Source organism: Hypomesus nipponensis, chromosome 6, assembly GCF_054491055.1.
Source record: "Hypomesus nipponensis isolate SF chromosome 6, ASM5449105v1, whole genome shotgun sequence".
In the NCBI taxonomy this organism is placed as follows: Eukaryota; Metazoa; Chordata; class Actinopteri; order Osmeriformes; family Osmeridae; genus Hypomesus; species Hypomesus nipponensis.
Window position 1 is genome coordinate 18,822,392 of NC_140366.1, and position 26,737 is coordinate 18,849,128.

Sequence of the window (26,737 nt, forward strand, 5' to 3'; positions counted from 1 at the left end):
TTCTGCAGAACTTCTCTTGGTTAGCCAATGTTTTCCTTGGCTGCTTGCTAAACCCAGGCAGGGTGTTTACTTACTATTTGATTTCCAGCTTGTGTAACGCACACAATTACAGTCTAAACAACTGAACTGTAAGCGTTGTGTTGGGCACAGTCAGAGCTCACAGGCAGGCAGACAGGCAGGCAGGCAGGCAGACAGACAGACAGGCAGACAGGCAGGCAGGCAGGCAGGCAGACAGGCAGACAGGCAGACAGGCAGACAGGCAGACAGACAGGCAGACAGGCAGACAGGCAGACAGGCAGACAGACAGACAGACAGACAGACAGACAGACAGACAGGCAGGCAGGCAGGCAGGCAGGCAGACAGGCAGGCAGATAGACGGTGTCTTGGAAAACTGATGCACTTGCTGTGGATGTCTGTTCTGTGTTCAGTAATTACTGTAGCATCAGTACCTTTAGGGATGCTGAGAATGCATAAGCAGTCATCTGAACAAGCTTCTGTGGGAGGTCATGATGGGTTAGGTGTTCTATCTATAGACATGCAGATGATTGAGTGCAGTTGGTCTTTGAAGCTGGTGCAAAGTTATAGCCACATGTTCAATTATCACTGTTGCACCATTAAATCAGCCCAGAAATACTGTGACTGTCTCTGTAAATTATACAGAGATCCTCAGCTGAAAGATAGTTTCAACGTCTGTTGATGATTGTCGACTTTGCTTCTTGTTACGGAATCAAAGTTTGCATTCCTTTGATTTAAATGCTGTAAGCTATTCTCAGAATCTCCAACACGTTCACCATTCAAATTAATTTACGTGTATTATTCTCTGTTGTGGAGAAATGAGGTTCAGCAGGGAGATGTGTTTCTTTCAACTAGCACATTAGCAAACACCCTAGCAAATAATCAGTGTACTTTCCAACCTTACTTTCCAAAGCAAACAGTGAAAGGGTGTGTGTGTTTTTATTTAGTTTTGACTCTCCCCAGCCCTGAATAAAGTAGGTCACAGACTGACCAGGGCAGAGCATGAGGCAGCAGTTTGTCGGCTAACTCCTCAGAGACGGATTGTGTCTCCAGGAAGCTTGTTACACAGGAGACGTTAAACACAGAGTTCCTGTTTGACATCTGTTTCCACCGAGCCCAGTCCACCAGCTTTTACACTTGCGGGCGGTCAGGTCTTTTTCTCGTGTTCTCTCTCTTTCTCTCTAGCTGTTTCTCAAGTACACTTATTTTCTTTATCTTTATCATCTTTTTTGTTTGTCTCTCTCTTAGCGGATCGGTTTAACTGCTTTGTGACCTCTTCCTCTCCACCCTGGCTTGATCCCCCAACAGTTTCGGATGATGCTCCCAACTCGAGACTCTTTGCCCAGAATAACAAAACCTTGGTAGATCAAATGAGGCAAGACAGATTCTTACACATGCTGCCACCCTACAAGACTGCACAACCTCTGGGCAGTGAATAATTAACCAGGAGTATATTTACAGTGAAAGAGAGTGCAGCTGATTTGATAATATGTGACAATCACGCCCAGAAGATAACTGATTGCAATTTGACACTTTGCAAGCCAAGTCTCCAATTCAAGTTTTAATTCGACACGACATGTTACTTAATGTGCCGCTCTTACTTAAATTCGGCAAATTATAAGTTTCATGTTTATATTATATCACAAATACAACAACAGATACATAATTCCTCAAAATATCATTCATAGTTATTTGAGATAAATGGAGGTATCTCTCCAAAGCTTAAGTAAAGTATCAAGTGTCAGAGCAGAGTATCCAAATAACCCCAGCACACTCAGCTAGTTCCTCTCAGGTCACATGGACATATATCTTCTTTGTTTTTCCGTCATCAATATTGCCAATGCAAAGCTCAGTCCTGCGCCTGGTGTTTCCCTCACGTGCCAGCGAGGACACACTGTGGCTATTTTTAACTCTGGCGATAGTGTGACCCGACAGACACTAGAGCACCAATTATCCACATACTACACCTTACTTTACATGAAACCCTAGAATGGTTGAGTGAGGTAGGAGGACAGGAGCCAGGATCGCGGGCGGTGCTGATGTCAGAGCTTCTGAAAGAGGACACGGCTATGTGACACAGCAGGCTGAAGGCCAGTCTGGCAGGGAGAAGGTAGTGCAAGACGTCCCCAGGATGTCCCCAGGACTCACAGTGACAAGTTTATCAGTACTCCCCCCCCCACCCCCGTAAATGTAACTACCTAGAACTGGGTGCATGATCAAACAAATAGATCCTTTCCAAGAAATCCCATTGCTCTCTGATTTTTTGTCTCTTCCAAAGAGGAAATAGTGATATGTGGATGTGTTTTGTTCCCAGTTAAGAATGCTGTATTTATCAAATCTGTTTCTCATTTTAAAGAGGTGAAACTGTCTAGGTCTTCAGTGCTGCATCAGGTAACAAACATTGTAACACACATTAAAACATGCGTTATCACGCAAACACACACCCACAAATACAAATTGTTTCAGTCCTTAAGGTCAATTACTGATGTAGCTATCCCGACACTGGAATTACATTAAGAGATTTTTTCAGATGATGTTTCCAGCCTCGTATAGTTTTCCTTTTGTGGAAACAGTAAGGAGTAGGTGCAGCCCACATTTCCATATTTTGACACTTGTGATTCATACTTTCCACTTACTGTAAAAAGCTCTTTGGCAGATGTCGATGTCTTTGTGAGTAAATTATGCTCTTGGGGTTGTGACACCATGTGAAATGTCACTTTGTACCTGTGTGGAACATACATTTCACCATCATCTCTCTGGTGCTTCTGAAAGCTTACGAGTGGAGCCCAGTGCCACTGTTTAACAATATAATCAATTCTGTTTACTTACACTCACTTGAAAGATTTACTGTAGGACGTCCTTTCATGGTGCATACTGCAGCTAGAGAACTGAGAGAACACTTGTTGAACGTGTGTCTAGGGCATGTATGGGGTCTGTCTGAGCCCAGCTCCTTCCAGGCTGAGCGTCACTGCAGCTCACGGGCAGAGTGAGACCCTTATCACAGAGGAATACGTAGAACAGCAATGCTGCTGAAGAGTCTTCTAGGGAACATAAAACGTGTGCGCACTTTGTCTGTGCTAGTCAGGGAAGCGGGGTGAGAAAGGGGGAAAGAGATACAGAAAGAGAGACAAAGACAGAGAGGGTGATGGAGAGAGAGAGAGAGAGAGAGAGAGGGAAAGGGAGAGAGAGAGAGAGAGAGAGAGAGAGAGAGAGAGAGAAAGAGAGAGCGAGAGAGAGAGAGAGAGAGAGCGAGAGAGAGAGAGAGAGAGAGGGAAAGGGAGAGAGAGAGAGAGAGAGAGAGAGAGAGAGAGAGAGAGAGAGAGAGAGAGAGAGAGAGAGAGAGAGAGAGAGAGAGGGACTAACAAGGCTGGTGCTGTAGAAGCGCAGCCCTCCAGGCTGAGATCAGCCTAATCAATAGAGGGGATAATGTGGAGATGAGTAGTATGACATCAATATTAGGCGCACAGGCCCAGAAGCACCATTGTGCCTGTCTCTCGCTCCCCCTCCCCTTCCCTTCCTGTGCTGAGTAAACAGTGGCTCCTCAGGGAGAGAGGGACATTGATGAGCGCGGCTAGCCTCCCAGCCTCTGTGTATTGTTAGGCTCTGAATGCACAGTGACCTCATCGACAGGGACACTACCTGTCCTTGCCACTGACGTCCAACCGAGGGGGAAGAAAACATCCAGGCTCCAGTTTATTCGATTACAGAGTTATTCGAATGCGCACAGGCAGTGGGGAGGCTTTTGACGCTGTGCTGTACAAGCCTCTCGTGCTCAGTGCTTTTTATTGAGTCGTAAAAATACATGTTTTGACTTGGTCTTCTGTTGTGTAGTTTTTCCACAGCAGGTAGAGTTGCACAGTATTTTGATTAGGTTTTTGAGACGATTATGGAACACTTGACAGCAATGCTCTTCACTACTGCCAGGAGCTCCACAGTATAAGGCTACACAAGTATCAATTTCAGAAAATCAAGACAAGATTATAAATCAATATGTATAGGTGAATGGAAATATTCTATTGGAAAACCTTAGATCCAAATAAACCACATCGCATGCCATGGTAGTTATAAAGAAAGAATAGCAAAATGGACTATCAATGAAATTAGATTATATTAACGGCGTATAATACATTGCGTTTTGCAGCTATAATATTTCAACGCCAGGCAAAAAAGGGCTGAGGCCACAAAGTCTCCACAAGACCCTAAAAGACCTCAACATCTGCCTGCCGACAGACGTAGTGAGATATATTGCAGGTATGCTCTCTGTGTTTAGTTTGGATTATTTCAAGAATGTCTGCGCTGCCGTGGTATATATGAACGCTGCCCAGCCTGTCTCTCTCTAAACGACTTCTATAAAAACACAGATACTTGGACACACAAGGCTGACGGCTTCCCTCAACACACTGAACAAAAGCCCTCTTTCACTACGCGCTATTATTTTTATTTTTTCCTCCTTTCTGCGCCCGGTGTTGGGTGAATAGTATGACTAAGTTGACCGCACTTCAAACAGCGGCATACTTGTAGGACTGCCTGTGGTTTGATGAATGGCTCAAATTCCCCCAGTGGCTCCCATGGCCACTGAAAGGTAGGAGACTAGTCTGCCTTCTTCCTCTCCTCCCTAAAGAGACCTCTGCTTCTTTGTAGTGAGCTAAACTCTGTCCTCTGGAAGCTATAGCCTGCCTTCAGTTTGTACCGCACGAACTCTGGCAACCGTTTCCAGCAACTGTGTCATCATAGAGTTAGCAAAGCCACACCAAGTCCTGCTGCTTAGGGTTGATACTGTGGGAGAGCGTCGGCTGGAGGATGTGAACCTTGTAGGCCTTTTCCTGGATTCAGGGTCTTACTGCTCCCGCTGTCTCAATCCCGTCAAGCAGAGATAGTGATGAGGAGCTTCCATGGGTGTTTCTGTCTCTCTCCAGCGAGCAGCTGTGTGGAGCAAAGCCGGAATCGTTAATTGCGTAGGACCCTTCTGGACCACGCCCCCCCCGTCAGACCCCGGCACCTCTATGAAGCAGGGGATACCCAGTCTAATCGGAAAGGCTTTGAAGTGAAGCACGTTCACTAAGCCTCTCAATTCAGCACTTAGCCCTCAACAATACATTTTTCTTTCATCTGCAAAGCCAATTAATTTGTAGCGTGGAATATAATTTCAAAGAGAGAAATAACCATTTTGGGGGGTAAGGTGGGGGGTAAGGCTGTATAACCACATTACAATTATTTCTGATATTGGAATCTTTGCATTAAGGAATAAACATGCCAATTGTCAGGGGACATTCTTATTGAAACCTATTTTTATAACAGAATATGTTCATTGCAATGAGTTCACTGCACATGATATTTCATTCATGATCAATAGCAACAATAACAGTTAACAAGAGCAAAATATAGATGTGGCGGAGTCCTAATTTAACCTGATGAAAGAAAAATAGCCTGCGCAAGTCATTCATGCAGTACTGAGAATGTGCTGTTAGACTTGTGGAACATTTTCTGAGTCATTCCTGGCTTCCTCTTTGAAATTATGACTCAGAGGGGAAGAGAGCGAAAAAAAAGTTTCAGACATCAGAGCATTCTTGCACTGAATGTGTGTGTGTGTTTTATGTTTATCCTTGTGTGTGTGTGTGTGTGTGTGTGTGCGTGTGTGTCTAAGGGGCGGGCGGACAACCTTATGCAAGTGTACCGCCCGTATTTTTGTGGAAGTGAAATATACTTCAGTGGTGTGTAAAGGTATGTGTGTGTGTGTTAGATGTGTGTGTGTGTTAGATGTGTGTGTGTGTTAGATGTGTGTGTGTGTTAGATGTGTTTGTGTTTATGAGAGATTAGAAGGGGATGTATTTCCTGCTGCCACCTCAGCCCTTTGTCTCACCTCCTCACCCTCTGCCCCCCTCTGCCCACCCCTCTGCCCCCCTCTGCCCACCCCTCTGCCCCCCTCTGCCCACCCCTCTGCCCCCCTCTGCCCACCTCTCAGCCCCCCTCTGCCCCCCTCTGCCCCCCTCTGCCCCCCTCTGCCCACCTCTGCCCCCCTTAGCCCCCCTCTGCCCACCTCTCAGCCCCCCTCTGCCCACCCCTCTGCCCCCCTCTGCCCACCCCTCTGCCCCCCTCTGCCCACCCCTCTGCCCCCCTCTGCCCACCTCTCAGCCCCCCTCTGCCCACCTCTCTGCCCCCCTCTGCTCCCCTCAGCCCCCCTCTGCCCCCCTCTGCCCACCCCTCAGCCCCCCTCTGCCCACCTCTCTGCCCCCCTCTGCCCCCCTCTGCCCACCCCTCAGCCCCCCTCTGCCCACCTCTCTGCCCCCCTCTGCCCCCCTCAGCCCCCCTCTGCCCCCCTCTGCCCACCCCTCAGTCCCCCTCTGCCCACCCCTCAGCCCCCCTCTGCCCCCCTCTGCCCACCCCTCAGTCCCCCTCTGCCCACCCCTCAGCCCCCCTCAGCCCCCCTCTGCCCACCCCTCTGCCCACCCCTCAGCCCCCCTCTGCCCACCTCTCAGCCCCCCTCTGCCCACCTCTCAGCCCCCCTCTGCCCCCCTCTGCCCACCCCTCAGTCCCCCTCTGCCCACCCCTCTGCCCCCCTCTGCCCACCCCTCTGCCCCCCTCTGCCCACCTCTCAGCCCCCCTCTGCCCACCTCTCAGCCCCTTTCACTCCTGTCAACTGGAGCCCGTCAGGCAGGGGGGCCTGCAGGTAGTGGTTATCTACTGTGATGTCAGGTCTCTCCATGTAGGTGTAGAGTGAGGATTACCGCTGGCAGTGTTAGCTACTCCACCTACTACAGTGAGCTTCCCACCGTCAATCTGCTGCCCAGGCCGGCCCCGTGCTGCGCTTGGCTGGCTGACGTCAGCCCTCCCCTCAGACGACCTTGAGACTGCGGAGCGCTGATGAATTCTCCATGACTCACCCCTGGCTGGAACTCTGACAGGTGGAGTCTGGGCAGGGCGTTTTTTACCACTTCTCCTTTCTGTAGAGGTGACAGAGGTTCACAAAGGGGGGTGGGACCAGAGTGAGCGAGGGGGCAGGGGGCAGGCTGGATGACTCCTCTGCTCCTCTCCAGCCCTTATGTTCACACAGACGCCGGTAGTGACACCACTTTGGTACGATGACATCATAGCCGCTTTTTTTCCTACGGTGACTCAAGTCTTTGTTACTCAAGTCAGTACACTGTGTGGGTCAAAGGTCAGACTTGACAGAGTGTCAGGTCTGTCAATGGCTTCCCCGAGGTCGTGCGTACGCAGACACCGTGCGGTTGTAGTTGGATTTCGATGGATCTCAGGTTGTACGCGCTGTCAAGTTAAACAAGACTGATAGACAGGGCCCAGTCACATGTGCCCACCGCAGGGCATGCGGCATGATATCGAGCACATATAGGCTGCTGATCGATGCCTGGCTGTACATTACAGCTGTGGAGAGACACGTATTGAACTGGGCTGCAGGGGTCAGTACGGATGGAGCTAAAGGGGGCAGGAGAACAACAGAGAGATACCAGTGTTGTCTGTCCATACTTGTCTCTCTCCCACAGCCTGGATCCAACACTGTCTCCAGCCAGAGGGATGAGTCCATCTGATTCTGTGAGCTTCCCCCCCCCCCCCCCCACCCATGCATCCATTGATCCCACTGCAGCTGTTGCAATCTTCTGGGGTCTTGGCTGCACAGCCTGGTAGCAGACAGGGAGGAGGGCATGGCTGTCTCTGCAGCACCAGAGACTTTGGGATGAATGAGAGCCCTTCATCAAACCCAGGCACATGAATCAACCGGGATCACTTCACGGCTGAGAGCAGGCTATCATCACCGTGGTGTGGTTGCACTTCAGATTACACTCCAGATCTCACGGAGCTCTTCCTGTGTCTTATCTTCGGTCTCTGGCTGAGGAGAAGGAGCTAGCGCTGTGCTACGTGGTGTATCAGAAGGAGCTAGCGCTGTGCTACGTGGTGTATCAGAAGGAGCTAGCGCTGTGCTACGCGGTGTAGCAGAAGGAGCTAGCGCTGTGCTACGCGGTGTAGCAGCAGGAGCTAGCGCTGTGCTACGCGGTGTAGCAGCAGGAGCTAGCGCTGTTCTACGTGGTGTAGCAGAAGGAGCTAGCGCTGTGCTACACGGTGTAGCAGAAGGAGCTAGCGCTGTGCTGCGCGGTGTAGCAGAAGGAGCTAGCGCTGTGCTACGCGGTGTAGCAGAAGGAGCTAGCGCTGTGCTACGCGGTGTAGCAGAAGGAGCTAGCGCTGTGCTACGCGGTGTAGCACGTGTCGTGTGTCTCCTTCTGGGGTTTCTGTGCTGGCTCTGCACGCCACACGTTCCGTCGCTACCCTACAACTGCAATGTGGTGTCGCGTGTTGCGTGTGTGTACCATGTTCGCCTCAGTGTGAGAATGATCCTGCGAGACTAGACTCCTTCCTATTGGATTAGGCTGACTCATTAGCCAGGAGGCAGTGGAAAGGGCATTGCAGTCTGGGCTCTCAGCTCCTGCACACATCCAGAGGCGTGGGAGGCGAGAGGCAGGGGGGGGCGAGGAGCCAGTGTGAGGCAGGGGGAGAGGAACCAGCTTGAGGCAGGGGGGGAGGAGCCAGCGTGAGGCAGGGGGGGAGGAGCCAGCGTGAGGAAGGGGGGAGGAGCCAGCGTGAGGCAGGGGGGGAGGAGCCAGCGTGAGGTGGTGTCTTCAGGGTTTGGCTCTTGTGTGTCAGGAGACAGTTAGAACAGTTTGTTCCTTAATAGAAGCCGGAGGAGGAAGAGCCGTCTGTGTGTGGGCATCTTTATCCAGAACAACAGAGACGCAGCATGTTCTGCACAGCGTGTTGTCTGGAGCAGTAACTGGCCCAGTCACCGGGCCCTTCTCTATGATGAGCAGCCGGCTACATAAGCTCTCAATACTCTCTTCAATTTCAATGTTTTTTTTCTTCTCTTCCCCGTGCTGATTCCCCACACTCTGAGTCCTCTAGTCCAAACACACGCGCTGTAGCCTCCTGGTAGGTAATAATACATCCTGGATGGATCTAAATATAACCTCAACACTGACTGCAGGGAGATACTGTTCAAAACCTTAACACTGATTACTGGAAAACCCAAGGCTCATAAGATCTCGCCCTGGCGTTTGGTTTTGAAAGCAGGGTGTTCGAGGGGCCAGAGATAAAACCACAACAGACAAAAAGCCACAGCGCACTTTGACACAAACCTTTTTTCACTCAGTTTTTTTTTTCGGTTTGCAAAGTCTGGGTCATTATAAATCCATTGAAGGATTAGGCCACTGAAAATAGCAGCTTACGAGGGGGTGACTTAGTGCGCAGCCAGGACCATAAACAAACAGCCAAGAGCTGCTGCCCTGTCTGCCTGCAGTTCAGGGAATAATTTGTGGTTTTCCAGAGGTCGACCTCAGTCAGGAAACGTCGGGGGGATAAAGCAGGGCCATTTAGCAGTGTGGAGCTCCTGGAGCCCTACGGGGCTCCTCACTGGGCTGCATCCAGCCCTACCAGGCCTCCTCACTGGGCTGCATCCAGCCCTACCAGACCTCCTCACTGGGCTGCATCCAGCCCTACCAGGCCTCCTCACTGGGCTGCATCCAGCCCTACCAGGCCTCCTCACTGGGCTGCATCCAGCCCTACCAGGCCTCCTCACTGGGCTGCATCCAGCCCTACCAGGCCTCCTCACTGGGCTGCATCCAGCCCTACCAGGCCTCCTCACTGGGCTGCATCCAGCCCTACCAGACCTCCTCACTGGGCTGCATCCAGCCCTACCAGGCCTCCTCACTGGGCTGCATCCAGCCCTACCAGGCCTCCTCACTGGGCGGCGTCCCAGTTTGTGGGAGCCAACTGCCCACAGACGGGGCTAAAATGCTTAGGATGCAGGAACATGACCAAGCCTGAGAGACACACCAGCACGGCCCTTCCAAGAACTGTGCACCGCTGGAAAAGCAAACGTCCCCCTCCCTCCGTCCACAGCCCTCCAACGTGTCATTTCAGCCCTCTCTTCCCCCGCTCTTCCCCCAGACTGCAAATAGCAACAGCCAGCCTGCATGTGCTTCCTCTCCCCCGGAGGCTGTCTGGAGCGATGGGGGCTGGTTCATGAGCCGATGTTGTGTTTGCTTTGCACTTGACTTCAAACCCAGCGTGAGGAGACGGGGGGGGGGGGGGAGGTGACCTTTTGGGATGCGTGCACCCCCCAAGGTGGAGGGGGAGTGTGAGAGGTGACTAGTCCAGGCTATTTTTGTATCATATCAATTGAAGAAACGTACAGAGTGGGTTGCTGAAGTCTACCTCGTGTGTCACCTCGCTGCCCTGGACTTTCTTTGTCTGACAGGAAAAGTGTTTTTTCTCTGGTTTGGTTTGGACTTTTCGAACCTCTTCACTCCCACTATCACCTTGGTATGTGGCATGTCAAAGGGATGATTTGAATGTGCGTTAATTCCCCTACTGCAAAGCGAATTAAACGGTGAATAACATTTTAAAAATCCCTCACCCCTTTCTGCGTAAGCTTGAAACAGGAAACGTGTGGCTGGTAGAAAATAACCCGATAAAGAAAGAGAAATTAAATTGCCTTTCTTGTTGCAAAACGTACATAAAAATACCACCTGCATCATCTTTGACATGGTCAAAGTTTGTTATTGAATTATTGAATACAGTTCCATTTCAGCGTTTTTGTGTAGAGAGTCACGTATAGAGATTTTCTCATTAGACAAAAACCCATGACATTGCTTTTCTACACTTGGAAGAAAATCATTGGTTTGCAAACACACAGGATCAATGTAGGAGTTAGTTTTCTCCTTCACTCAAGCTCACAGTGTGTGAATGAGTCCTTTCAAATAATTATTGAATTGTGTTCTTTTTTTAAGCAACAGCGATTAAAGATTTTTCTTTGAAGTGTTTTATAGAGACGGATTTCATGCAGTTACACCACCTGTTCTATACCATCTGTATATTCTGGTTGTGTGGGTATGTGTGGTGTATCTGTGTATATCTGTCTTCCTTCTCAGAAGACCTTGAATGCTCTTAGTGCCCTCTCTCCTTGGACTTGTTAAGATTCAGTGTTTTAATCAAGAAAGATCAATAACTCGAGATCTATATTGATCTCCTGTACCCAGGAGAGTAACCGAGTCATTTGACCACTGTCCCTATTCCGAGGCCAAGGCAAGCAGATGTCTGAGACAGGTTTCTGCAGGTGAGCTGAAACACAGATCAAGCTGAAGTTCAGCTTTGTGCTTCATGTATTCAGAAAAAAATACAACGAAAATACTTGTATAATATATATATATATATATATATATATTTTTTTTTTTTAACCCTCTCTTTGTTAAAGATGAGACGGTAACAATACTGTCAAATATTATGACGTCTTATGAAAGTATTTTCACCACTGACACGATATTGCTGCGCTCACACGAAGAAGCCGTGGTAAGGCTGTTGTTTCCAGTGTGGCTCACGTCTCTAGGGTGACGGCTCCTATCAGAGGGCCAGCTCTCTCTCCTCTGGGTCTGACTCATCGTGACTGATCAGCCAACCCTAACCCTAACCACAGCAAAAGTCACATTTGCGCAAATCCAAACCATAACCTTTCAATCCGTGCCCTCGTCAATCTTACTCGTGTGGGTAGTGTTCATGTATGTCTGTGTCTGGTGCACATCTTGAGGTGTGATTGGTTGATAACTTGATATCAATCTTTTTTGGGGGGTTTGCAATATGGAGACCATCTGATTTCATTTTAATTTTGATGGTGCAATGACGTGTCTTTTACAGCATACTAAATAAGAAATTTTGATTTAATACCACACTCTCCAAATGACCTGTTCTGTGCAGCTCGAGCCTTCGGCGGCCTGGCCCAGCCTTCCCTCTACACACACACACACACACACACGTCGATGTGTAACCTCCCGTCAGCTCCCAGGTGAGCTCCTTCCCGCTGGGTCAAAGGGCCTGCCAGGGCTCCTGTGACCTGCTCCTGTGACCTGCCCTGAGCAGCAGCCACAGCTGGGGACATGGGAGCCAGCTCATACAAGGACACTTCATGCCTTGGAATGTGTGAATGTGTTGCAACCTCCCCACACACACACACACACACACACACACACACACAGCCTGTATAAACTGACAGCACCGGGTGCTGTGTCCGGAGCCACACACTCTCTGAATGACATGTATATTTATGTGACCTCATTACCTTGTGACATATAGTAATAGAGGCGGTGGAGACTGGAAAGTAAGTGAGTGTTTGTCTGGTCTGACACCATGGAGCTTACATAGTCAGTCCTGGCTCTCTGCTGTGCCCCCTCTCGATTCACAACATCCTGTTGACTTTACGAAGGATTCCTCCATGCGATGGGACTCACACGCTACATGACTTTAGTTGTAAAGAGGAAATACTGATATTAAAATCCAGAGATGAAATGTGTGGCCACACTGTCAGTCACCATGTAGAAACTGTGTGGTTTCAAAAACAAGAACTACAGTTCAGACTGTGTTCACTAACAGGCTGATGTTTTTATGAATGGTAAATCAACTTGGGGGGAAACAATTTGACTGTCTTGCGCTACCGAAAAAGTGTAAAATACAAAACAGAAAATAGCAATGGAAACAGGGCTTAAATGTTAGGTTGGTGTGATAATATGTGTCACTGTGGTACCATTTTCTCAGAAATATTTCTGTGTTTGCAGTTCATATCTCCATGATGATAATGTATTTATTTAGCAGACATTTTCATCCAGCACGCTGTGCAGAACAGGGCTTGATTTGACTCTGGTCTTTTCTTCTGCTGCTCTGGTTGTTATGGAAGACGCTCTGCCCTTTGATCTCTGTTGGAAAGACGTCTGTGGTTTGTACGTCAATGCATGTATAACTCAAAGGCTACTGCTATTTAGTCTTATAGTCTATATGTGAGGGAGACGTAGGAATAGCTTTTTCACTTCCATATCAACGGATGCGTACCGTGTGCACAACCCCCACACACACAGGCACACACCCCAACACACACTTAGCGTTTGTGGGTTTGACGTGGGTGTTTTTTCTTCGTCACCTCTTTCCTACGGGTAGACTTTCCGTTGGTTTGTATTTTTCCATGAACAACCGAAGTTTTGTTGGCAGGCAAATTGTCAGTCACAGATTAAAAGATATAAAAAAATAATTCAGAAGCAGAGCCTAGCTCCCTGCTGTTAGGCTCTCCCCCTCCCCAGTTTCATGCCTAGGCGAGAGTTTTGGGTGTTCTTCCAGCATCAGACCTCATTGTGGTTTACATCACAAAGGGTGTTTGTGGTTGAATGTCAGTTAAAGGGTTTCAGTTTTCATTAAACTGATAACAAAGAAGGAGGAGGAGAGCGGTTTTGACTTAATGTTGGTGATTCGGTCAACAGCAGAAGACCAGATATTCTTCTTTCTCTGCTTGCATCTGAGTGTGTGTTTTGATTTGACAATCACACTGCTGGACATGGGCCTCTGATCTACGGATGAACCAGTGTTTCTGTCACAGGACTGTTACCTTTCAAAACAGTCACATGACTCACAAGGCTTTCTGATCCACAATGTGGGGAACCATGATTCATGCAAGCTGCATTCAGCGAGGCAGAGCCTGAAATACTGGGACATGCCGTCACACACGCACGCACGCATGCACGCACACAGACACCCTCCCACACACTTTCATGCACAGATGCACTCAGCAACACATCGTGAGACATGATACAGTTGACAAGGCTGGAGGTTTGGATTAGCTTGGAGATGACTGGATCTCTTCAGATGTCCCTCTGAGGTAACTACACGTGCTGTGTGCTGGATGGCGTTAGCGCCGGGAGAGTTAACTTGACTTTAGGTCGGGAAGTCGTGTGGTTAAAATGTTGCTGTGTTGTTGTTTTGTGATGCCGGGCCAGTCATCGCAAGCCCGCGAGCCAGTCTTGTGAAGCCGTCCCTGCGGAATCACATCACCTCAAAACCTCTGAAAGGTTGAAATGCCTGCTTGTAAATGTCGGATTGACACCGCTTGACTCTCCTTTTTCACTTGATAGTCTACCGTCTGTTGGTAGTGCTGTGTCAACATAGTACATCCAGTTGTCTTTAATCTTGTACTGTTGTTTGTAATAACTTCTGTTAAGAGGGGTGAAATTCCTGGCAGGGGGGTCTTAAATATCGATTCACGTGGTTAAGGTTGTGGACCACAGTGCTCCTCAGTGAGAGGAGGGCTTCTAATTGGAAGGCTGGCAGTTCTCAGAGAAGGTTTGGGTTCGTCCAGATGCCTGCCTCTCGCTCCCCCTGTGAGCTGAGAGACAGAAAGACAGACTCATTCATCACTGTCAGCCAGGCTGGAGCTCTGTGGTGTGGACTGCAGAGCCTCAGGAGGGCCCTGGGGGCTCATCACAGTCAGAGAGGCTCAACACCAGAACACCTGGCCAAGCCCAAGTGAAGGACGCACTTGTTGACGTCGGTTTGGAGATCCACCTGGGTCTGGCTCAGAGTGTAGTTTGGTTTGGAGATCCACCTGGGTCTGGCTCAGAGTGTAGTTTGGTTTGGAGATCCAACTGGGTCTGGCTCAGAGTGTAGTTTGGTTTGGAGATCCACCTGGGTCTGGCTCAGAGTGTAGTTTGGTTTGGAGATCCAACTGGGTCTGGCTCAGAGTGTAGTTTGGTTTGGAGATCCACCTGGGTCTGGCTCAGAGTGTAGTTTGGTTTGGAGATCCACCTGGGTCTGGCTCAGAGTGTAGTTTGGTTTGGAGATCCACCTGGGTCTGGCTCAGAGTGTAGTTTGGTTTGGAGATCCACCTGGGTCTGGCTCAGAGTGTAGTTTGGTTTGGAGATCCACCTGGGTCTGGCTCAGAGTGTAGTTTGGTTTGGAGATCCACCTGGGTCTGGCTCAGAGTGTAGTTTGGTTTGGAGATCCACCTGGGTCTGGCTCAGAGTGTAGTTTGGTTTGGAGATCCACCTGGGTCTGGCTCAGAGTGTAGTTTGGTTTGGAGATCCACCTGGGTCTGGCTCAGAGTGTAGTTTGGTTTGGAGATCCACCTGGGTCTGGCTCAGAGTGTAGTTTGGTTTGGAGATCCACCTGGGTCTGGCTCAGAGTGTAGTTTGGTTTGGAGATCCACCTGGGTCTGGCTCAGAGTGTAGTTTGGTTTGGAGATCCACCTGGGTCTGGCTCAGAGTGTAGTTTGGTTTGGAGATCCACCTGGGTCTGGCTCAGAGTGTAGTTTGGTTTGGAGATCCACCTGGGTCTGGCTCAGAGTGTAGTTTGGTTTGGAGATCCACCTGGGTCTGGCTCAGAGTGTAGTTTGGTTTGGAGATCCACCTGGGTCTGGCTCAGAGTGTAGTTTGGTTTGGAGATCCACCTGGGTCTGGCTCAGAGTGTAGTTTGGTTTGGAGATCCACCTGGGTCTGGCTCAGAGTGTAGTTTGGTTTGGAGATCCACCTGGGTCTGGCTCAGAGTGTAGTTTGGTTTGGAGATCCACCTGGGTCTGGCTCAGAGTGTAGTTTGGTTTGGAGATCCACCTGGGTCTGGCTCAGAGTGTAGTTTGGTTTGGAGATCCACCTGGGTCTGGCTCAGAGTGTAGTTTGGTTTGGAGATCCACCTGGGTCTGGCTCAGAGTGTAGTTTGGTTTGGAGATCCACCTGGGTCTGGCTCAGAGTGTAGTTTGGTTTGGAGATCCACCTGGGTCTGGCTCAGAGTGTAGTTTGGTTTGGAGATCCACCTGGGTCTGGCTCAGAGTGTAGTTTGGTTTGGAGATCCACCTGGGTCTGGCTCAGAGTGTAGTTTGGTTTGGAGATCCACCTGGGTCTGGCTCAGAGTGTAGTTTGGTTTGGAGATCCACCTGGGTCTGGCTCAGAGTGTAGTTTGGTTTGGAGATCCACCTGGGTCTGGCTCAGAGTGTAGTTTGGTTTGGAGATCCACCTGGGTCTGGCTCAGAGTGTAGTTTGGTTTGGAGATCCACCTGGGTCTGGCTCAGAGTGTAGTTTGGTTTGGAGATCCACCTGGGTCTGGCTCAGAGTGTAGTTTGGTTTGGAGATCCACCTGGGTCTGGCTCAGAGTGTAGTTTGGTTTGGAGATCCACCTGGGTCTGGCTCAGAGTGTAGTTTGGTTTGGAGATCCACCTGGGTCTGGCTCAGAGTGTAATTTGGTTTGGAGATCCACCTGGGTCTGGCTCAGAGTGTAGTTTGGTTTGGAGATCCACCTGGGTCTGGCTCAGAGTGTAGTTTGGTTTGGAGATCCACCTGGGTCTGGCTCAGAGTGTAGTTTGGTTTGGAGATCCACCTGGGTCTGGCTCAGAGTGTAGTTTGGTTTGGAGATCCACCTGGGTCTGGCTCAGAGTGTAGTTTGGTTTGGAGATCCACCTGGGTCTGGCTCAGAGTGTAGTTTGGTTTGGAGATCCACCTGGGTCTGGCTCAGAGTGTAGTTTGGTTTGGAGATCCACCTGGGTCTGGCTCAGAGTGTAGTTTGGTTTGGAGATCCACCTGGGTCTGGCTCAGAGTGTAGTTTGGTTTGGAGATCCACCTGGGTCTGGCTCAGAGTGTAGTTTGGTTTGGAGATCCACCTGGGTCTGGCTCAGAGTGTAGTTTGGTTTGGAGATCCACCTGGGTCTGGCTCAGAGTGTAGTTTGGTTTGGAGATCCACCTGGGTCTGGCTCAGAGTGTAGTTTGGTTTGGAGATCCACCTGGGTCTGGCTCAGAGTGTAGTTTGGTTTGGAGATCCACCTGGGTCTGGCTCAGAGTGTAGTTTGGTTTGGAGATCCACCTGGGTCTGGCTCAGAGTGTAGTTTGGTTTGGAGATCCACCTGGGTCTGGCTCAGAGTGTAGTTTGGTTTGGAGATCCACCTGGGTCTGGCTCAGAGTGTAGTTTGGTTTGGAGATCCACCTGGGTCTGGCTCAGAGTGTAGTTTGGTTTGGAGATCCACCTGGGTCTGGCTCAGAGTGTAGTTTGGTTTGGAGATCCACCTGGGTCTGGCTCAGAGTGTAGTTTGGTTTGGAGATCCACCTGGGTCTGGCTCAGAGTGTAGTTTGGTTTGGAGATCCACCTGGGTCTGGCTCAGAGTGTAGTTTGGTTTGGAGATCCACCTGGGTCTGGCTCAGAGTGTAGTTTGGTTTGGAGATCCACCTGGGTCTGGCTCAGAGTGTAGTTTGGTTTGGAGATCCACCTGGGTCTGGCTCAGAGTGTAGTTTGGTTTGGAGATCCACCTGGGTCTGGCTCAGAGTGTAGTTTGGTTTGGAGATCCACCTGGGTCTGGCTCAGAGTGTAGTTTGGTTTGGAGATCCACCTGGGTCTGGCTCAGAGTGTAGTTTGGTTTGGAGATCCACCTGGGTCTGGCTCAGAGTGTAGTTTGGTTTGGAGATCCACCTGGGTCTGGCTCAGAGTGTAGTTTGGTTTGGAGATCCACCTGGGTCTGGCTCAGAGTGTAGTTTGGTTTGGAGATCCACCTGGGTCTGGCTCAGAGTGTAGTTTGGTTTGGAGATCCACCTGGGTCTGGCTCAGAGTGTAGTTTGGTTTGGAGATCCACCTGGGTCTGGCTCAGAGTGTAGTTTGGTTTGGAGATCCACCTGGGTCTGGCTCAGAGTGTAGTTTGGTTTGGAGATCCACCTGGGTCTGGCTCAGAGTGTAGTTTGGTTTGGCTATCTCCCTGTTCTGGTCTACCCAAGCTGTCAGTTCTGAGCAGTACACTTCATCAGCGCCACAAGGAATCCCATGCATAAATATTTCAGGTTCAGGGAGAGAAAATTGATCATTTGCTGGTTTTGCTCCGGCCCAGGATCGAAGTGTGGGGAGAGGAAGTATTGATTTCTGTCCGGCTGAGGGGCTGTGGATCCATTTGCAGATTGAGTCAGGTTTAATGAACCCACGCGAGCCTGGTTGGACTGGGTGACAGTGGCGCAGGGCTCCCCTTCAGGCCTGCCTCCTGACGGTCGGCCTGTTTCACCGCTCACCAGATCAGCCTCGTCTGTAAACACTGTCACCCAGACGCTGTTTACACGCTCCATAAACTGTGTGTGTGAGATATGATCCTACTGTGCATGCACTGCTCATTTGACATGAACCGTCATTAGCAAGGACTATATCGATGGTTGGTTCCGATCTGAATGGTTCCAAACCCGGAGACACCGAACACAAAATGCTCTTAGGATGTTCATCTGGATGATGCTGTTGATCCTGGGTGTTCAGAGGATGGCTTTTTCCTCAGATGCTGTGTGGGCTCTGTAGGCCTAAAGGGCTACAGATGGTTTGTGTGTCTAACATCTCTGCCTTTCTTTCGCAATCTCTGAATCAATATCAGCACCTTAATGTCCTCTGAGGGCCACGTAGTCTGGCCTTATCTACAAGGCTGAGGGTGACTAGACACTGATGCCTCACGCCTTTCTGTGGTCAGAGTCCCCACTGAAAAATCTGCCTTCTCTACTCCTAGGCTACACGTCCATTGTGTCTCTCTCTCTCCCCCTCTCTCTCTATATATTTATATCTCTCTTCCTCCCTCTCAAAAACAGATCGTCAGAAACAAATTGTCTGTTCTTAATAACCATGACGACATCTAAGGTCAGATGAAGGCTGCACTTGAGACTCTATTATCATTACCATTCTCTGTTGGTGCTTTGATATAGTGATCCCTGCTTAATCAATTCCTTTTCCACAGGCTCCTAGTGGTGATATTATATAATGAGCCATTAACAGTTTTCTGATGAGGACTGCAGTTTGGATCAGAACGAACTGCCACCATGGGGGTGATTATCACAGATCGTGCTGAATATTAATGAGGCTGTTTTGTTAAGTCCAGCATATGACTGGTGTTGACTGAGGACCATTTTGCTAGATTTTTCCACCACCTCAAGGGTTTTCTGCCTAATAGTCCTACATTTTTCACCAAGGAAAGATTCTGTCATTAATCTGCACAATTAACTTACCTAAAGCCCCAGACCAAATCCGTTTAACAGTCTGAGGGAATAATTACCTCAATGGCAGCGAGAGTATGTAGTGCAGGAACCCAACGTGTGATTGAAATTTCAATGCAAAATGTAATAGATTTAATATAGCAGTTTAATACATTAAAATTACACAAGTCCCTACAGGAGGTAAGCAGAATGCTATAACTCCCTGTGGGAGAGTAATAATACGTTGTACTGTTAAGAGGACTTGTGAATCTGAGAATAATGAAATGAGGGAATGGCTAGTTTAAGAATTATAGGATCTTGTCTGAATAAATTGATTCATTCATGAGGACCCGAGTCCAAAACAACCTTTTACATTGCAGGATGGTAGAGAGCAAGGCAATAGTTTGTTAAACCAAGAGGTTAATAGATGATCGATGTTTCTATCATTAAAATATACAATAGTTGATTTTGAAGTTGCACCCGCCAATAGTTTTCTCCTTTGATCAAAATAGTGGTGTCATCATTTATACTTTTCCTGGCATTCCCAGAATGTGTTACTCAGGCTGAATTTGACAATAGTGATTAAACTCATGGTCATCCTAGTTGTAATAGCGGACATCTGGAGACGACTCTGCTCTCCCTGACGGAGCGACCCTGCATCTGTCCTGTTTACGAGGAGCTGCCACGAGGGGAGATTACAGTTTTTATTTTTTCTTTAGAAACAAAATCTTTCCGTGCTAGAAACAAACCCATTTGTGACCCTCTCGTTAGTCGACAAGTAGCGTCATTATCTGTAGAGTCCGTTTCTGCTGACAAACCTGAGTGCTGCTTACGTCAGCATCTGCTACATTGTTGCACAAGGACAATCTAATGATGAGAAACATCAACCTCTCTCTGCACAGTCACAATAATGAACGATGTGGAAATAATGTGAATTCTCCATTAAAGGGGTTTCATGAAAAGCCTTTGGAGTGTACTCTGTCTCTGAATGTAGATTCATACCCGTGAGTCATTGGAACAAGAGCATTTGTTACAGAGACCCATGATTAATACCTACTGGAGCTTTGATGTAATGAGCCAGTGAATTTGATTCTGTTTCAGTGCGGCTGAAGGAAATGTTTCAGAGCACGCTTGACTGGCAGTTGCAGACGGTCTTAGGGGCCCTGCGAAGCCCCTCCTTCACAGGAAAACGCAAGACTTCAAAGGACAACTGTCACTTAGCAACTTAGCTTACCGAAAAACACAAGCAGGCCTGCAAGGTGACAGAGACAATGGGCGTAGCGAAGGTTGAGGGAACATGTCGACTCAGACCTGTTCCTCTGTGTGGTTTCCAGGGACGAGGCTCATGCCGTACAGAGCATACTGCGGAAACGCCCGGGATCGTACAGTACATCCAAGGGATTGCGTTGTCATGGCATCCGGGGGCTTGAGGGAGGGGGGGGGGTGATGCTCGGGTTTCTGACGGGAGTCACGTGATCTCTCTCCTGACGTGAGTGTTGCTTTGTAGGCTTTGTTCTATTCAGATACTCCCCCAACCTCACCCCATCCCCCACCCCCAGCCCATCCCCCATCACGTCCCCCAGCCCCAGCCCCCATCACTACACCCAGCCCCAGCCCAGCCCCCATCACTTCCCCCAGCCCCAGCCCAGCCCCCACCACCCTCCTGATCCTCCTCCAGCCTGAAGGTCCCTCCACATCACTCCTAAGAGACAGGGAGGAGGCAGGGGAGGGTACACATCACAGAACCCATCATGATGCTGTCACTTTCCTTTTCCCTCAGAGACTTTGAGCTATGGAAAATCATACCATCAGGGAAGTCTCAAATCAGTATCTAGTATGGTCCAGTCTGGATTTTCAGTAGTAAACACGACAAAAAAATTATATATATTTTTTAGTCTGTTGTTTTGAGACTTACGCCTCATGTGTACCTCGTCCATAGGGGAAGTTGAAGTGACAGTTCACAGCTGGGCACGGAGGAGACTTTTTCCGCAGGCGCTTCTTTTTTGAAGCCTGGTGACAGTGATGGATGAAATATTAATAATAATGAAACAGTAGTCAACATTCTCTCCGACTCCATTCAAACGGGAAAGCCATCGTGGACAGCTGAAATCGCAGAGATATAAAAGAGGGAATGTGTGAATATAGTGTGTGGTTGTGTGTGCCGCTAGCAGATTATTTGTGCCGGCACAGAGCGGAGTGACACACGTGTGCATGTTGCCGGTGTCGGTCGGTTAAACTTACTCCTCAGGTATGTATGACAGCCAGGCCACCCGCGCCTGAGAATCGCTAGTTTTTCGTTAGCGTAGCTGGTAGTGGTCGTGCTGGTCACCACGTCTGTTACACATAGCCTACATCAGGGCAGAGCTGGGCTAACATTGGGCTAAGCAGACCTGCAACAGACATTTACCCTCCCTACTCAGGCATGATAGGTACCGCAGGGAGAGAGGCGCTAACTCATCTCCAGCCATATTAGTCTTGTTAATCAGCCTCCCTCAGATCAGCTTCGTCGCTCCAGGGGAACGAGCTACTAAAGCCCTCCAGTCAGCCTGGCTGACAAGTGTCGAAAATTCATCAGCACACTGCGCTTTTGATCAGAGCAGGGAGTGTAGTCACAAAGCCGGTTAGCTGCATCGCTTGTAGAAAAAAGAAAGAAAAAAACTGCTTTAGAAATATACCCTTGAAAGACGGAACAAAAAAAATGACGACTGCCAAGTTTTGCATCCCTCAGCAATTCTAATCAGAATGCAACCGTAACCATATATTTTGCGGTGCGTGTGTCTGTGGGTGTGTGTGTTTGCGTTTACTAGATCATCCTTTTATTTTTCTTCCACTGTGAAAAGGCATCCTAAAATTCTAGCAGGGCAAAATGCACATTCCAGAGCAGAAATAGCATGTTTGGATGGTAGTGAACCTTACAACCACATCTGGAAACATTATTCTTGGAAGACAGCTCATTATCCAACCAAGACAACAAAAACATGTTTTGTTGGAAATAAACATGTCATGCAGAAGCAGGGCTAGGAGTCCGGACTCAGCGATAGCCACTACAGGCAATCACGTCAACATTAGATTTGTTTATTGAGGAAGACGTCTATGACAACTTGGACTTGACAGGTTCAACATGAGCTAAAATGATGACCTGAAGCTTAATCGGTAACTAAAGTCCAACTGTGTCTTAAATAAGACTCCTTCACTATCTTACCCAGTCCACTTCCACTTGGATTACAGCGCTTTTCTATTTCTGTGGAGATGTTTCCATTTGCTGGAGTGAAGTCTCCATTTTGACACGGGAGAAGGGGGAGGGGGGGGGGGGCGTTGTGGGGAGGGGGGCGTGGGCGGGTCTTCCCTCTGAAGTAGTGAGCTGGAGGATACAGGAAACAAGATCTACTACCTGACTGGAGCCAAACTTCCCAAAAGAAGCAGTGTCAAAAGGTCATTCAAAGCATTTCATGGTCACAAGGGGTTCAATGTGACTGATCAGTGAATTTACAAAGTGTTCTGTGTTCAGAGACAGTCGAGCAGGGCAGTCTGGTAAACCAACCCTGGACAAAGTAGGGTAGCAAAGTGTATGAAGTCTCTGAGGAAAGTTAGCTGCGTTCCTGTCACAGCTGGGGGAACAGAGGAGAAGGTTTGGCAGGGTTACTCTTGGAAACACTCAGCCAGTTCCCAGTACAGGACTTCTGAGGACCTGTGTGTTTTAAAAGAGAACGCCGTAGTCATGCAGCTCAGCCCTCACCAGAGGGGGAAGATGGGCCCGGCCGGAGCTGCTGGATGTGTTCGTTTCACAGCTCCCAAACCAAGCTGCTGTTCACGTTGTTTTGCTTTGATATTTATAAAGCTCTTCTCAAAGTGTTTTACGAGCGCCGCTCGTTCGGCACAGACCGAGAAAGTGTGCAAGCCGAGATAAAGACGTTCCTCTTTAGAAAACCTGTCTTTTCAATTATCTTCACTCAAGCTGTTTAAAAACATTTGGAATATTTTGGAATTGCGAATTTGACGCTTGAGCAATTGACTGTGCATGTGGGGGAGGAAGCGCTTCCCTTCAAGGACCAAAGCCAAGTTTCAGGCTTCTAGGAGCTTAAACTAAGAAACCTGTGCAGCGCCACAGAGAGGGCGAGTGGGACATTAGTTCGTTCTTCAGTCTTCCTTCACATGGCTCTCGCTACATACAAACATCTGTGGGCTTTCTGGGACACCTTTCAGCGTTTCTGTGAAAAGAAGTTGGTTACGCGTCACACTTTTCTTGATTGCTTGAATTGGTTTGAACAGTTTGAGAGTGTGTGTGTGTTGTATAGAAGACTCAGGAGAGAGCCAGCGAGTTTGAACGGGGTAAGGTTTTACAGACGAGTGTCAGACCACGTGTGCGTGCGCATGTAGGGGAAGGGAGTCCGTGGATCTTGGAGGAGGTGGTCATGGTTTATGTGTTGAATCATGGGGCTGTGCTGGGGCTGTCGGTGAGCTGATGTCAGCTCAGAGGTATGTGCTGGCTGGCTGGGCTGCACTGTAAACTGACCCCCCTCTGTTGTGCTTCTATTTCCAGGGCGTAAGCGGAATGTCCGTGGATGAGAATCCTGGAGCCTCCATGTATGTGTATGAGTCGACGGTTCATTGTACCAATATCCTCCTGTGCCTGAATGACCAGCGGAAACAGGATATCCTGTGCGATGTGACCGTCCTGGCGGAGGGCAAGGAATTCCGTGGGCACAGGGCTGTCCTGGCCGCCTGCAGTGAGTACTTCTTGCAGGTGCTGGTGGGACAGGCGGAGAATGGCCTGGTCCTTACCCTACCAGAGGAGGTATGTACCTGACGTGGCAACACCCTGTCTCAACACATTCCACACTTCTGGTGTGACTCTTTACACGGCTTCAACAGCTATCCTGTAATCTAGTTCACTGTAATGCCTGTGATCTCTTCACCGTCGAGCGGTGTCTGGAGTGTCTGTTCTGCCTTCTCAAAGAGGATGGATGACATCGCTAACAGTGTTTTAATTTCGCTAGTGATAGCTGTGGGGTGGCTATGTTTGAGAGGTGCTAGGAACAGAGCTGGTGAGAGAATGGAGGCCCTAGATTGCCAATTATCACCCTTTTACTGGCGTCTGCTCTGCCTCCGACCCCTCTCCCTCCCCCTGCCCCTCCCCTCTCCCACCTTCCCCTCCCCCCACCCTCCTCTGTCACTCCTACCTCACCCCTTCAAAGCTAGCCACCACCGCACACGCATACGTCAGTTCTCCACTGACGTAGTCATGTCACACTCTCTCAAATTGCACGCACACACATGACTGTGTGTGTGCGTGTGCACAAGCATGCCTGCACGCACACACACTTACACATGCATACATGTGCCAACAAAACTGGGGCAAACACCACATGTGTGAAGGAGAGCTGTTCTTCCTGGGAGGGGTGAGCGTGCATTAATAAGGAAACGCCTGTCAAAAGACTTGGTCACCACGCCGACTGGAGAAGAGTCATCGGCCTCACCCCATCACCATGGAGATCAGTCCCTTTCTGTCTTATATAAAATTAGCATTATGTGCTTTTTGTCTCTCACTAACTCAAGAGAACGACTGCAGGGAAAGGCTCCCCAACCCTCAAAGCAGAATCCCTTTCATTCACTGTTTCTGTCCATGAATAAACCATGAGCTGCTGGCTGTTTCAGGTGCATGATGTGTGAGCGTGGAAAGTGACATCCTTCAACAAGAGCCTCTTTCTGTAATGTGTCAGGGAAAGAGTGACTCTTGTTGGGATTCCAACCAAATCTCTTGTCCCTTCATCCTACTACTTAAAATATGACAGGATAACAGGAAAGCACATCCAAGCAAATATACAGTGTATCATAACATGATGAAAGCAAAGTCTTTGGAGCTTTCGTGATAAAAATGTGCACCTAAACTAGTTCCCTCGCTTAACTATTATACTGTGCGTTCATCATGCAGAAATGATGAAAATTCTACATTAAATGTTCTCAATAAGTATGTGAATGTACAAAATGTATACAATTGAAGGACACTTCCAATTGTGTAAAAAATATATAAATGTACTGAAAATGTAATAAGCTCTCATTTAAAACATTTGAATTTGACTAAAACAATTCTTCCGCTTGGGCCAACGTTTTGTTACTACCAGTGAGGCTCTGCCTTTTGTGTCCCCTTGTGAGGAGATAACATCTCTGTCACTCTGTCTAGACAGGGCACTGTCTTCAGATTGAGGAATGTCAGTCGTTTAATGTCATCACTCAGGTTTAAAGGTCTTCTGACGTCCTGGTCTGAGTAACTTGCAGTGACAAGAGCCGCTTCTCTGTTCCTGGGCCCTGGGAGAGGCTCCCCTGGGAGGGGCTCCCCTGTGGAGGGGCCAGGGCGCTCAGAGAGCCTTCGACCCCAGCCAGACGGCAACATCCTGGGCCTTCAAGGCTCGGTCAGCTGGGCAGAGTTGTCTGTGACACGGGCTCCTGGTCAGGAGCCAGGTAGCTCTACTGAAGGATGAGAGAGAGAGAGAGAGAGAGAGAGAGAGAGAGAGAGAGAGAGAGAGAGACAGAGAGACAGAGAGAGAGAGAGAGAGAGAGAGAGAGAGAGAGAGAGAGAGAGAGAGAGAGAGAGACAGACAGACAGACAGACAGACAGACAGACAGACAGACAGACAGAGAGAGAGAGAGAGAGAGAGAGAGACAGAGAGAGAGAGACAGAGAGATAGAGAGAGAGAGAGAGAGAGGGAGAGAGGAAAGACAAAGAGATAGAAAGAGAAAAGCGCAGATGAAATGTGAAACAAAGACTCTTGAAACCACCCCTTCCTCCCTCTCCCTCCCTCTTTCCTCCCAGATGACCTCATTACCCCAGAGGTTCCGGGAGCCGTGTCAGGTTAGTGACATCATCATCATGTCACTGCGGTTTCAGAGAGGGAGCTTGTTAATCAAGCCTTTGTTGAGAGAATCTGATCATGAGATCCAAACAATCCTGTCTGGTCTCCCTACAGCCACCTTTCCCTTAACCAGCACGGGGGAGGAAGATCAGGGACTCAGGGTTAGTTAGGAAAGGTGAAGGCTATACGCACATAAGAGCACTTCTCGACATCACTGATGATTGTTGCAGCGGTTTCTCAAACAGAGAGCCCTCCGCTGGAGAGGAGCCAGCAGTGAGGTCGTCTCCCATCGCAGATCTCTGTTGTGATGAAACTGGGTGTAAGAGTCTGATTCGGTCTGACTGTGACTGCGACTGAGCTGTCACATTACCTCCTCACTCCCCAAGCATACCCTAAACAAGCCTCCGCTGTGAAAAAGGAGAATAAAATAAATCATTGGATGATGTCATTCCTATACTGGATGTAGCGTGACTATTTTCCTTTGTATTGTACAAGGAAACTAATTCACTGAGTGATTGGGATTGGGATTATTGAAATGATTGCATGGACTGAATACGTTCAAATATTCATTCATACCGTTGCTGGTTTGCTCTACACTTGTTTGCGCATTCCTATTTGACCTCAGCTTGGGAAATCTATGTCTGGCCTGGAAAGGCCCAGACTGCAGTGTGATTGAATCCAGACCAGAGCAGGGGGAGGCCAAGGAAGGTGTGCTCTGCTCTGGTAGACTCCTTACAAACAGGAGAGGCCAGCCTGTGATTCAGCAGACTGAGGGTGCTTGTACACACACACACACACACACACACCTCAGACCACCTCCTGTTTGTTAGCTTTTCTCTCAGTCGTGACCGCGGCTGCTGTCTTGAGGAGTAGCGTCACATATGTGAGCTTTCGAAAGTGGGTGCTACAGTGAAAATTGAACATTTCCGACAGACAAAAAATATACGACTAACGCTTTAGTATGGCTTCAGAAGGCTAGCAAGTAACATTAACATGGTAGTAGCGTTGCTTTGAGTATAATTCTAGGTAATTTTGGCCGGCAGCTAACTAAGCTAGCTTTCTACAGTATCAGAAAAAAATACTTACGCTGTG

General features: G+C 48.9%; 1 protein-coding gene across 1 annotated transcript in view; it reads left to right on the forward strand.

Moving 5' to 3' along the window:
• bach2b (BACH transcriptional regulator 2b) overlaps positions 1-26,737 on the forward strand; it is a 65,991-nt gene that overhangs the window by 20,102 nt on the left and 19,152 nt on the right. The window contains exon 2 of the mRNA XM_084699317.1: positions 23,335-23,589. Within this exon, the coding sequence (XP_084555443.1) occupies positions 23,347-23,589 (243 nt within the window). The 5' untranslated portion in view covers positions 23,335-23,346. The remainder of the gene's footprint in view (positions 1-23,334; positions 23,590-26,737) is intronic.